The sequence below is a fragment of the Oncorhynchus kisutch genome, linkage group LG20 (assembly GCF_002021735.2).
Source record: "Oncorhynchus kisutch isolate 150728-3 linkage group LG20, Okis_V2, whole genome shotgun sequence".
NCBI lineage: Eukaryota > Metazoa > Chordata > Actinopteri > Salmoniformes > Salmonidae > Oncorhynchus > Oncorhynchus kisutch.
In genome coordinates, this window is record NC_034193.2 from 29,365,113 (window position 1) to 29,378,184 (window position 13,072).

General features: G+C 44.6%; 1 protein-coding gene across 5 annotated transcripts in view; it reads right to left on the minus strand.

The window, feature by feature from the left end:
* The window catches only part of LOC109865608 (ataxin-2-like protein), a 54,442-nt gene that overhangs the window by 35,526 nt on the left and 5,844 nt on the right, over nt 1-13,072 (minus strand). For all 5 annotated transcript variants that reach the window (XM_031799534.1, XM_031799536.1, XM_031799535.1 and 2 more), the window contains exons 3-5: nt 3,697-3,736; nt 3,305-3,361; nt 2,990-3,061 (exon numbers count right to left, since the gene is read on the minus strand). In XM_031799534.1, coding sequence (XP_031655394.1) covers nt 2,990-3,061; nt 3,305-3,361; nt 3,697-3,736 — 169 coding nt within the window. The remainder of the gene's footprint in view (nt 1-2,989; nt 3,062-3,304; nt 3,362-3,696; nt 3,737-13,072) is intronic.

Sequence of the window (13,072 nt, forward strand, 5' to 3'; positions counted from 1 at the left end):
TGGGAGCAAGACATCCTGGTCTGTGACGGGGCTGGTTTTCTTTTTGTAATCCATGATTGACTGTAGACCCTGCCACATACCTCGTGTCTGAGCCGTTGAATTGCGACTCTACTTTGTCTCTGTACTGACGCTTAGCTTGTTTGATTGCCTTGCGGAGGGAATAGCTACACTGTTTGTATTCGGTCATGTTTCCGGTCACCTTGCCCTGGTTAAAAGCAGTGGTTCGCGCTTTCAGTTTCACGCGAATGCTGCCATCAATCCACGGTTTCTGGTTTGGGAATGTTTTAAATCGTTGCTATGGGAATGACATCTTCAATGCACGTTCTAATGAACTCGCTCACCGAATCAGTGTATTCGTCAATGTTGTTGTTGGACGCAGTGCAGAACATATCCCAGTCCACGTGATGGAAGCAGTCTTGGAGCGTGGAATCAGATTGGTCGGACCAGCGTTGAACAGACCTCAGCGCGGGAGCTTCTTGTTTTAGCTTCTGTCTGTAGGCAGGGAGCAACAAAATGGAGTCGTGGTCAGCTTTTCCGAAAGGAGGGCGGGGGAGGGCCTTATATGCGTTGCGGAAGTTAGAATAGCAATGATCCAAGGTTTTACCAGCCCTGGTTGCGCAATCAATATGCTGATACAATTTAGGGAGTCTTGTTTTCAGATTAGCCTTGTTAAAATCCCCAGCTACAACGAATGCAGCCTCAGGATATATGGTTTCCAGTTTGCAAAGAGTCAAATCAAGTTTGTTCAGAGCCATCGATGTGTCTGCTTGGGGGGGGATATATACGGCTGTGATTTTAATCAAAGAGAATTCCCTTGGTAGATAATGCGGTCAACATTTGATTGTGAGGAATTCTAAATCAGGTGAACAGAAGAACTTGAGTTCCTGTATGTTGTTGTGACCACACCACGTCTTGTTAATCATAAGGCATACGCCCCCGCCCCTCTTCTTACCAGAAAGATGTCTGTTTCTGTCGGCGCGATGCGTGAAGAAACCAGCAGGCTGCACCGATTCCGTTAGCGTCTCTCGAGTGAGCCATGTTTCCATGAAGCAAAGAACGTTACAGTCTCTGATGTCCCTCTGGAATGCTACCCTTGCTCGGATTTCATCAACCTTGTTGTCAAGAGACTGGACATTGGCGAGAAGTATGCTAGGGAGTGGTGCGCGATGTGCCCGTCTCCGGAGCCTGACCAAAAGACCGCTTCGTTTCCTTCTTTTACGACGTCTTTGTTTTGGGTCGCAGGCTGGGATCCATTCCGTTGTCCTGGGTGAAAGGCAGAACACAGGATCCGCTTCGGGAAAGTCATTTTCCTGGTCATACTGATGGTGAGTTGACATTGCTCTTAAATTCAGTAGTTCTTTCCGACTGTATGTAATGAAACTTAAGATGACCTGGGGTACCAATGTAAGAAATAACACGTAAAAAAACAAAGAACTGCATAGTTTCCTAGGAACGCGAAGCGGCCATCTCTGTCGGCCCTGGAAGTACACGGATCAGTAGTCCTGGTCCCTTTGCAGAAAAACAGCCCCAAAGCATGATGTTTCCACTCCCATGCTTCACAGTAGGTATGGTGTTCTTTGAATGCAACTCAGCATTCTTTGTCCTCCAAACACGACGAGTTGAGTTTTTACCAAAAAGTAATATTTTGGTTTCATCTGACATTCTCCCAATCTTCTTCTGGATCATCCAAATGCTCTCTAGCAAACTTCAGACGGGCCTGGACATGTACTGGCTTAAGCAGGGGGACACATCTGGCACTGCAGGATTTGAGTCCCTGGCGGCGTAGTGTGTTACTGATGGTAGGCTTTGTTACTTTGGTCCCAGCTCTCTGCAGGTCATTCACTAGGTCCCCCCGTGTGGTTCTGGGATTTTTGCTCACCGTTCTTGTGATCATTTTGACCCCACGGGGTGAGATCTTGCGTGGAGCCCCAGATCGAGGGAGATTATCAGTGGTCTTGTATGTCTTACATTTCCTAATAATTGCTCCCACAGTTGATTTCTTTAAACCAAGCTGCTTACCTATTGCAGATTCAGTCTTCCCAGCCTGGTGCAGGTCTACAATTTTGTTTCTGGTGTTCTTTGACAGCTCTTTGGTTCTGGCCATAGTGGAGTTTGGAGTGTGACTGTTTGAGGTTGTGGACAGGTGTCATTTATACTGATAACAAGTTCAAACAGGTGTCATTAATACAGGTAATGAGTGGAGGACAGAGGAGCCTCTTAAAGAAGTTACAGGTCTGTGAGAGCCAGAAATCTTGCTTGTTTGTAGGTGACCAAATACTTATTTTCCCAAACCATAATTTGCAAATAAATTCATAAAAAATCCTACAATGTGATTTTCTGGATTTGTTTTTCTCATTTTGTCTGTCATAGTTGAAGTGTACCTATGATGAAAATTACAGGCCTCTCTCATCTTTTTAAGTGGGAGAACTTGCACAATTGGTGCCTGACTAAATACTTTTTTGCCCCACTGTATATATTAAATGCATTAACAGAAATTACTGTAACAAAACAGACATTGTAGTTTAGAAATTATGGGAATTAATGGTAAATGTAGGCTACTACTGGTGATACTGTATATGTAATGGGGAATTGATAGACACTAACAATCAAAGGGCAAACAATTTACACAGTGAAGTTATTAAACAACGAATGCGCACAAAGTGGCGGAAGAGAGCCGTGCATTGTGGCCTCGCAATGGATTGATTAGTCCACTGAGACAGGCCTGAATCGGAAAGGTGTCTCGTTTGTCATGAAACATTTTTATCTGTAAATCTATTTGCGATTGCTCAACTAAAATAATCTTGGTCGACCAACAGCCTATCTACCAAACAATTGACCAGTCGACTAAATGGGGTCAGCCCTAGATGGAAGACAACCTTCTTTAGGCCGTAAGGACTAGTAGAGAAATCAGAGCCTCGAACACAAACCGTGGTCCCTGGTCAAGAACTATACAGTGTGGTTTGGATCTTAGAGACTTTCATGTACTTACCCGTGAGCCGAGGGTCTTGAAGATGCCCTCGTACACGTTGCCGTTCTTCACTCTTACGTCACAGGTGGAGCCCTGTAAAGGAGGCAAAAAATAGAAGGGCATGGAGGGCGGTATGTAGGCAGGAGAATGAGAGAAGGAGCAGAAGATTGAAGAAAATACTATCTAACACACTCTATGATGAGCCATGTCAACAACATTATGGTTCGATATAACAAGATGCTAAATGTCCGTGCAGACATAGCCCTGAGAAATGGCTGTAGACTACATTGAATTCTACAGCCATGTCTCAGGACTAAAACAACAAAAATAACTCACCACCACAGCTGTGAGGAAATGTATCATTCTGGCATTGTTGTAGACACCCTCAAACACCTAGGAAAGGGACCAGAACATTCACCTTGAAAGAAACTCCATTCATTAGACTGCAGCTTTTTGCAGTATGGCCAATGATTCAGAAATCGATGACAATATATGTGATCTTCAAATATCGACAAAAAATACACACTGCTTTCAAACGGAGAACAGATGTTAGTTGCGTGCCTATTTCTTAACTGATATAATACTACAGCTGAAGACATAAAAAAACTGAAAACAACATTAAAATGTACTGAACAGGGATGTATTTCAAAACAAACCCAGGGGGTAATAATTACGTAGTTCTATGGCGTTTTGGTTTTGTTGTTCTACAACCTTTGAGTCATACTTACAGGAGAGGACAGGAAAGGTGGCTTCACAGAGGTTCGACTCCTGTGGGGAGGGGGAGGGGGGAAGAGAGTACAATGGGGTTAGAACAGATTTGACATTGAACAAAAATGCAATAGTCCTTTCACTATTTAAAAGGCTGGTCCTACTAAACAGATTGCATTAGGTGTGCTAATGTCATAGCAAACCACAAAATTAAGAAAGTCACATTTCTAAATGGACTCCTACAAAGTGTAGATAGCTGTAATATGCACTTGACAAAACTGTGGATGTAGAACAATACAAAGCAGAGGTTTGGTGACTAAACTAATCAGCTAACATGAGATAACTAATTTCCTTACAAACCTAGCATGACATCATTGGAAAATAGCAAGATAACTTTGTATACCTTTTCGTCTGACAATCTCTGTGAATGAATTTATGACTAATCTCTTGCTTTGTTAGCAGAAGGTCATTAGTTAAAAATTCTTTATTTCGCGCCACAAAAAAAAACCGCTTAGAGTCAACGTCCTCCTCTGAAACACAGTGAGTGGTTGGCAGAACGATCAATATCCCATATTGTCCTGCCTTATTTGCTCATCGAAGCTTTCAAACTTTTTACTCGCTTCACATTATCGTCTATTTGCCCAAACTCGATATGAAAACTCAGATTGGCTAGTATGTATGGAGGGCCGTTCCGGCCACCCCCAAAATAAAATCTGACTAGGAGCTGTGATGATAGCAAGTCATTATGAGATGGTAAGTACAGCCGAACTAAAAATTTTGGCTGATAGTAGTTTTTGACAGAAATATTTATCAAATCAGTCTTTATTCTACACATAAAGCGCAGATATTATAAACATAGATTGAACAAATGCATACATCTGCTCATTTGTGGTCATTTAAAAAAAAATGTTAATGATTGTCTGAAGAGGGCGCTCTAGGCGCTGCTCATTGAACATCATATAGCTCGGAAGTCCCGATGTGAGAGAGTGGGCATGGTGGTTTGACGGTGAGTAGCTTGCAACAGCCAGCGTATTTGAGTAAGTAAATAATCAAAAGTATTTTGTACATAGTGTTGATGCAACCGTCTCTTTTAACCGAAAATAGCTTCTGGTTATCAGATCAGCGATTACGCACCTCGAACTGAAGTAAGATGTTTTCTTTTATGAGTGTTGATGCATCCGTCTCTTTTAACCGAAAATAGCTTCTGGTTATCAGATCAGCGATTACGCACCTCGAACTGAAGTAAGATGTTTTCTTTCATGAGTCTGATGCAAAGGATATAATGTTGCTCCCGGACTAATAAAATAAGGAAATATAGGGGGTGCAGATCAGGATGCTTGTGAGAATTCGTCGGCGAGTGGGTAACCTGCCACTACCATCCGTTCTATTGGCCAACGTGCAATCACTGGAGAATAAACTGGATGAGCGCCGTTCGAGAGTATCCTACCAACGGGACATTAAAAACTGTAATATCTTTAGTTTCACAGAGTCGTGGCTGGCTGGGTTCTCCATGCATCGGCAGAACAGAACAGCTACGTCCGACGAGGGGTGGGGGTGTGTGTCTATTTGTCAATAACCGCGGGTGCACCATGCCTAATATTAAGGTAGTCTCAAGGAATTGCTCGACTGTACTCCACACACAGACGTGTACAAATCTCTCCCTCGCTCTCCAGTGGCAAAACTGACCATAATTCTCTCTTCCTGATTGCTGCTTACAAGCAAAAAAGTAAAGCAGGAAGTACCAGTGACTAGATCAATAAAAAAGTTGCCAGATGAAGCAGATGCTAAGCTACAGGACTGTTTTGCTAGCACAGACTGGAATATGTTCCAGGATTCATCCAATGGCATTGAGGAGTACAACACCGGTCATCGGCTTCATCAATAAGTGCATCGACAACGACGTCCCCACAGTGACCGCACGTACATATTCCAACCAGAAGCAATGAATTAAAGGCAACATCTGCACCGAGCTAAAGGCTAGAGCTGCCGCTTTCAAGAAGCGGGACAATAATCTGTACACATAAAAAATCCCACTATGCCCTCAGACGAACCATCAAACAGGCAAAGCGTCAATACAGGACTAAGACTGAATCCTACTACACCGGCTCAGACGCTTGTCGGATGTGGCAGTGCTTGCAAACGATTATGGACTACGAAGGGAAACCCAGCCACGAGCTGCCCACTGACACCAGACGAGCTAAATGCCATTCATGCACCACAATTTGCATACTGCCCCAACAAATCCACAGATGACACAATCTCATTGCACTCCACACTGCCCTTTCCCACCTGGACAAAAGGAACGCCCATGTTTGAATGCTGTTCATTGACAACAGCTCAGTGTTCAACACCATAATGCTCATCACTAAGCTAAGGACCCTGGGACTGAACACCTCCCTCTGCAACTGGATCCTGGACTTCCTGAAGGGACACCCCCAGGTGGTATGGGTAGGCAACAACACATCTGCCATGCTGATCCTCAACACAGGGGCCCCTCAGGGGTGCATACTTAGTCCCCTCTTGTACTCCCTGTTCACCGACAACTGTGTGGCCAAGCACGGCTCCAACACCATCATTAAGTTTGCTGACGACAACGGTGGAAGACCTGATCACCGACAACGATGAGACAGCCTATAGGGAGGAGGTCAGAGACCTGGCCGTGTGGTGCCAGGGTAACAACCTCTCCCTCAACGTGAGCAAGACAAAGGGAGATGATTGTGGACTACAGGAAAAGGAGGGCCGAACACTCCCACATTCACATCGACAGGGCTGTAGTGGAACAGGTCGAGAGTCAAGTTCCTTGGTGTCCACATCAACAATCTATCATGGTCCAAACACACCATGAAAAGTTGTGAAGAGGGCACGGCAACACCTTTTCTCCCTCAAAGATTTGGCATGGGTCCCCAGATCCTCAAAAAGTTCTACAGCTACACCATCGAGAGCAGCCTGACCGGTTGCATCACTGCCTGATGTGGCAACTGCTCGGCATCCGAAAATAAGGCACTACAGAGGGTAGTGTGTACGGCTCAGTACATCAAGCTTCCTGCCATCCAAGACCTATATACTAGGCGGTGTCAGAGGAAAACCCAAAAAATTGTCAAAGACTCCAATCACCCAAGTCATAGACTGTTCTCTCTGCTACCGCACGGCAAGCGGTACCGGAATGCCAAGTCTAGGTCCAAAAGGCTCCTTAATTAACAGCTTCTACCCCCAAGCCATAAGACTGCTGCTAAATTAAACGAATGGCCATCCAGATTACTTTTGTTATACTTTTCTTTTTCACTTTAGTTTATTTAGTAAATATTTCTTAACTGCATTGTTGGTTAAGGGCTTGTATGTAAGCATTTCACGGTATTCATTGCATGTGACAAATAACATTTTATTTAATTACAGTAGTTGCAGTAGTTACAGTAGTTTACAGTAGTTAATCAACCCCCATAGTCCTCACAGCCGGACAATTTTCACTAGGCTTCTGAATATAAATGCTGTTGGCATTCTCAGTTTCGCTCATTCAGCCAACAGAAACTTTCAACCGTTTTTCCCCCACTAAACAACGAGTCGGAGCCCAAGCGTTCTAAGGTCTCACCTCCACCCATTACTGGGTCTGAGCCGCCGAAGCCTCCCCACCATTAGCTCTGACAAATTCAAAAACCCAAGTCATTGGTGACTCCATTACCCGCAATATTAGACTTAAATAGAATCATCCAGCGATTATACATTGTTTACCACGGGGCAGGGCTACCGATGTAAAGGCTAATCTGAAAACGGTGCTGGCTGATGTTCAAACTAGCGAGTGTAAAGAGAATATGGATATTGTTATCCACGTCAGCACAAGCGACGTTAGGATGAAACAGTCAGAGGTCACCAAGCGCAATAACTTCAGCGTGTAAATTAGCCAGAAAGATGTGTCGGCATCGAGTAGCTGTCTCTGGCCCCCTCCCAGTTAGGGGGAGTGATGAGCTCTACAGCTGACTTGCACAACTCAATCGCTGGTTGAAAACTGTTTCCTGCCCTCCCAAAATATTACATTTGTAGATAATTGATCCTCTTTCTGGGACTCACCCATAAACAGGACCAAGCCTGGCCTTTTGAGAAATGACGGACTCCATCCTAGCTGGAGGGGTGCTCTCATGTTACCGGTCAACAGACAGGGCTCTAACTTCTCTAGCTCCACATTGAGAGGGTGCAGGCCAGGCAGCAGGCTGTTAGCCAGCCAGCAAGAGTGGAGTCTGCCACTAGCACAGTCAGCTTAGTGTTCCCCATTGAGACAGTGTCTGTGCCTAGATCTAGGTAGGGAAAATCTAAACACGTGGTGTTCGCTTTAGCAATCTCACTGGAATAAAGTCCCCCTCAATCCCTGTAATTGTTTTAAGAGACTGATAATACCTCAACTCAAAATAGGACTACTTAAATGTTAGATCCCTCATTTCCAAGGCAGTCATAGTCAGTGAACTAATCATAAACTTAATGTGATTGGCCTGACTGAAACATGCCTTAAGCCTGATGAGTTAAAATGAGGCCTCTCCACCTGGTTACACTTGTGACCATATCCCCACGCATCCCTCAAAAGTGGAAGTGTTGCTACCATTTGTGACAGCAAATTTGTCTTTAGTCGTGAAATCTATGCAGCCTACCCAATCACTTTTTATAGCTACTGTTTACAGGCCTCCTGGGCCATTTACAGTGTTCCTCACTGAGTTCAATGAATTCTATCGGATCTTTTAGTCATGGCAGATAATTCAATTTTTTGGGTGACTTCAATATTCACGGAGAAGTCCACAGACCCACTCCAAAAGGCTTCCGGAACCATCATCGACTCCGCTCTCCCAATCAACACATGTGATTTATTTTTGTTGTTGTTTAGGATAGTTGAGACCTGACTGCCCTCAACCACCACAAAAAACATCCTGTGGCGGGCTGCACTAGCATCGAATAGTCCTCACGATATGCAACTTTTCAGGAAAGTCAGGTACCAATACACGCAGTTAGCTAGGAAAGCAAAGGCTCGCTTTTTCAAAACAGAAATTTGCATCCTAACTCCAAAAAGTTTTGGGACACTGTAAAGTCCATGTAGAATAAGAGCACCTCCTCCCAGCTGCCCACTGCACTGAGGCTAGGAAACACTGTCACCACGATAAATCCACGATAATCAAGAATTGTAATAAGCATTTCTCTACGGCTGGCCATGCTTTACTCCTGGCTACCCCAACAGCTCCGCACCCCCCGCAGATACTTGCCCAAGCCTCCCCAGCTTCTTCACCCAAATCCAGAAAGCAGATGTTCTGAAAGAGCTGCAAAACCTAGACTCGTACAAATCAGCTGGGCTAGACAATATGGACGCTCTTTTTCTGAAATTATCAGCCGCCATTGTTGCAACCCCTATTACCAGTCTGTTCAACCTCTTTTTAATCGTCCGAGATCCCCAAAGATTGGAAAGCTGCCGCGGTCAACCCCCTCTTCAAAGGAGGTGACACTCTGGACCCAAACTGTTACAGACCTATATCCATCCTACCCTGCCTTTCTAAAGTCTTCAAAAGCCAAGTTAACAAACAGATCACTGACCATTTCGAATCCCATCATTCCCTTCTCCGCGGTGCCATCCGGTTTTCGAGCTGGTCACAGGTGCACCTCAGCCACGCTCATGGTAATAAACGATAACCATCGATAAAAGACAGTACTGTGCAGCAGTCTTCATCGACCTGGCCAAGGCTTTCTGTCAATCACCGTATCCTTATCGGTAAACTCAACAGCCTTGGTTTCTGAAATGACTGCCTCGCCTGGTTCACCAACTACTTCTCAAGAGTTCAGCGTGTCAAATCGGAGGGCGTGTTGTCCGGACCTCTGGCAGTCTCTATGGGGGTACCAGAGGGTTCAATTCTCGGTCCGACTCTTTTCTCTGTATATATCAACGATGTCGCTCTTGGTGATTCTCTGATCCACCTCTACGCAGACGACACCATTCTATATACATCTGGCCCTTTTTGGACACTGTGTTAACAAACCTCAAAACGAGCTTCAATGCCATACAACACTCCTTCCGTGGCCTCCAACCGCTCTTAAAACGCTAGTAAAACTAAATGCATGCTTTACAACTGATAGCTGCCCGCACCCGCCCACCCGACTAGCATCACTACTCTGGACAGTTGATTTAAAATATGTGGACAACTATAAATACCTAGGTGTCTGGCTAGACTGTAAACTCTCCTTCCATACTCAAACATCTCCAATCCAAAATTAAATCTAGAATCGGCTTCCTGTTTCGCAACAAAGCATCCTTCACTCACGCTGCCAAACATACCCTCGTAAAACTGACTATCCTACCGATCCTCGACTTCAGGGCTGTCATTTACAAAATAGCCTCCAACACTCTACTCAGCAAACTGGATGCAGTCTATCACAGTGTCATCCGTTTTGTCACCAAAGCCCCATATACCACCCACCACTGCGACCTGTATGCTCGTCGGCTGACCCTCGCTACATATTAGTCGCCAGACCCACTGGCTCCAGGTCATCTATAAGTCTTTGCTAGGTAAATCTCCGCCTTAGCTCAGCTCACTGGTCACCATAACAACACCCACCCTTAGCACGCACTTCAGCAGGTATATCTCACTGGTCTTCCCCAAAGCCAACACCTCTGCCATTGCAGTCTTTCTTTCCAGTTCTCTGCTGCCAAATGACTGGAACGAATTGCAAAAATGGCTGAAGTTGGAGACTTATTTCCCTCACTAACTTTTAGCATCAGCTATCTGAGCAGCTTACCGATCGCTGCAGCTGTACACAGCCCATCTGTAAATAGCCCATCCAATCTACCTACCTCAATCCCATATTGTTTTATTTACTTTTTTGCACACCAGTATTTCTACTTGCACATCATCATCTGCACATCTATTACTCGTGTTGATTTGCTAAATTGTAATTACTTCGCTACTGTGGCCTATTTATTGGCTTACCTCCTTACGCCATTTGCACACACTGTATATAGACTTTTTTCTATTGTGTTATGACTGTATGTTTGTTTATTCCATGTGTAACCATGTGTTGTTGTCGGTGTCGCACTGCTTTGCTTTATCTTGGCCAGGTCACAGTTGTAAATGAGAACTTGTTCTCAACTGGCCTACCTGGTTAAATAAAAAGGTGAAATAAAAAAAATATTGCCACAATCAAACAATGAATCTAGTTGTCCCATGGAATAGATATTGTCGATCTAAATGTTTTTCCTCATAATTCTGGATCGTCAGACCACGTTATGATGTTTGCAATCACAAAAAAATGTGCTTAGACCACAACCTATGATTATCAAAAGCTGCATTATAAATTCTCGAACAACCCAAAGATTTCTCAATTCCTTTCCAGACTCCTTCTACCTATCCAAGGACGTGGGAGTACAAAAATAAGTTAACCGCCTAACCGAGGACCAAAACCTTGTGTAATACCCTAGATGTAGTTGCACCGCAAAAAAGATATTTTAAAAGTAATTGCCTCTAAACCTTCCAGTTGTCTACTGGATCCTATTCCAAGATGCAGAATATCTAAGCAAACAGCTGGAGGCAGGGCTTTCTCCTATAGAGCTACATTTTTATTGAATGGTCTGCCGATCCATGTGAGAGCTGGAGACTTAGTCTCGACCTTTAAGTCTTTACTGAAGACTGATCTCTTCAGTAGGTCCTATGATTGAGTGTAGTCTGGCCCAGGGGTGCGAAGGCGAACGGCAAGGCATTGGAGTGACAAACCACCCGTTGTCTCTGCCTGGCCGGCTTTCCAATCTTCACTGGGATTCTCTGCCTCTGACCATATTACCTGGGCTGAGTCACTGGCTTGCTCGCGCTCTTCCATCCTTCCTGTCCTTGGACTCTGTGGGGAGATCTTTGTGGGCGATATTCAGCCTCGTCTCTGGGTAATAAGTTAGTGGCCCATTGATTTCCCTTTGGTGGTGTGGGGGCTGTGCTTTGCCAAAGTGGGTGGGGTCATATCCTGCCTGGTCATCCCTGTCTGGGTGTGACTTTGGAAGGGGCCAGTGTCCCTGACCCCCACCCTGTCTCAGTCTCCTGTATCTATGCTGCAATAGTCTATGTGCCGGGGGGCTAGGGTCAGTCTTATCTGGTGTCCTGTGTGATCTTAGATATGTTCCCTCTAAATCTCCCATCTCTCTGTCGCCTCCTGGAGGACCTGAGCCCTAAGACCATGCTTCAGGACTACCTTGCCTGACGACTCCGGACTGTCCACGTCCCTAGCCCACCTGTTCGTTCTGCTGTTCTACATGCGGCTATGGAAGCCTGACCCCCCTGGACATGCTGTCTCGACCTCTAAATGCTCAGCTATGAAAAGCCAACTGCCAGTAACTCTTGAGGTGCTGACCTCTTGCGCCATTTACAACCACTGTGATAATTATTTGACCCTGCTGGTCTTCTATGAATGGTTAAACATCTTGAAGAACGATCTGTCCTTAATGGCCATGTACTCTTAGAATCTCCAACCGGCCCAGTCAGAAGAGGACTTGCCACCCCTCAGAGCCTGGTTCATCCCTCTAGGTTTCTCCCTAGCCGCTTGCGCTCTGAGGTTTTAGGCTAGGTTTCTGTATTAGCACTTTGTGACTGCAACTGCTGTTGTAAAAAGGGCTCTATAACTACATTTGATTGACTGAATAGTCCTGCAGGTCGACCACTTATAAAAGGGTCAATCTGGGATTCAAACAAAAACAAAGCGTACTCCTCGCCACTTTATTTGGTAAACAGCTGAGAAATGGGGCAGAAGAAACGTAACCAGTCTCAAATACATAGAAGCAAGGACTCTCACATATGGAGGCAATGACTGACCAGCCATGAGATCAAAATAATTTTAAAAAAGCTATACAATGTTTGTAGACCATGCAATTGTAAACAAACACTGTATAGCTTAACATTTTTATTATTTTGATCTCATGGATGGAGTAAGAAATGGATTAAAACAAAACTTGCTTTGGGTTCTGATGGGGTAAGACATACCCTTTTTGACACTATTCAAATGCTCTGAATTTAAGAAATTGTACCCTCTCTCATCTTTAACAATCAGGACGCCTGAAAGAACAGGCTGAGTGGGCAGGGATCTTATATTCATGAGCTCACCTTGACTAACTGCTCTTTGATACACCCTTGTGTTCATTGCCAGGTAACAAGGTAAACAATGGGCCACATGTCATTACAAGCCTAAATAGTATGCCTCAACCCATCTTCTCTGCAAAATGCTCACATGGTCAACAGAGCTAATCATGGACTGTTGGATATCAGACAAACAGCAGCAATACACAATTGCATTTACATTGATTAGTAAGCAATTACAGAATACAGTTCACTGATAAGCTTCTTCACAAGAATTAGTAAAAGCCTGGGTCAACTTAGAAGATTAGACATAAGGGAATGT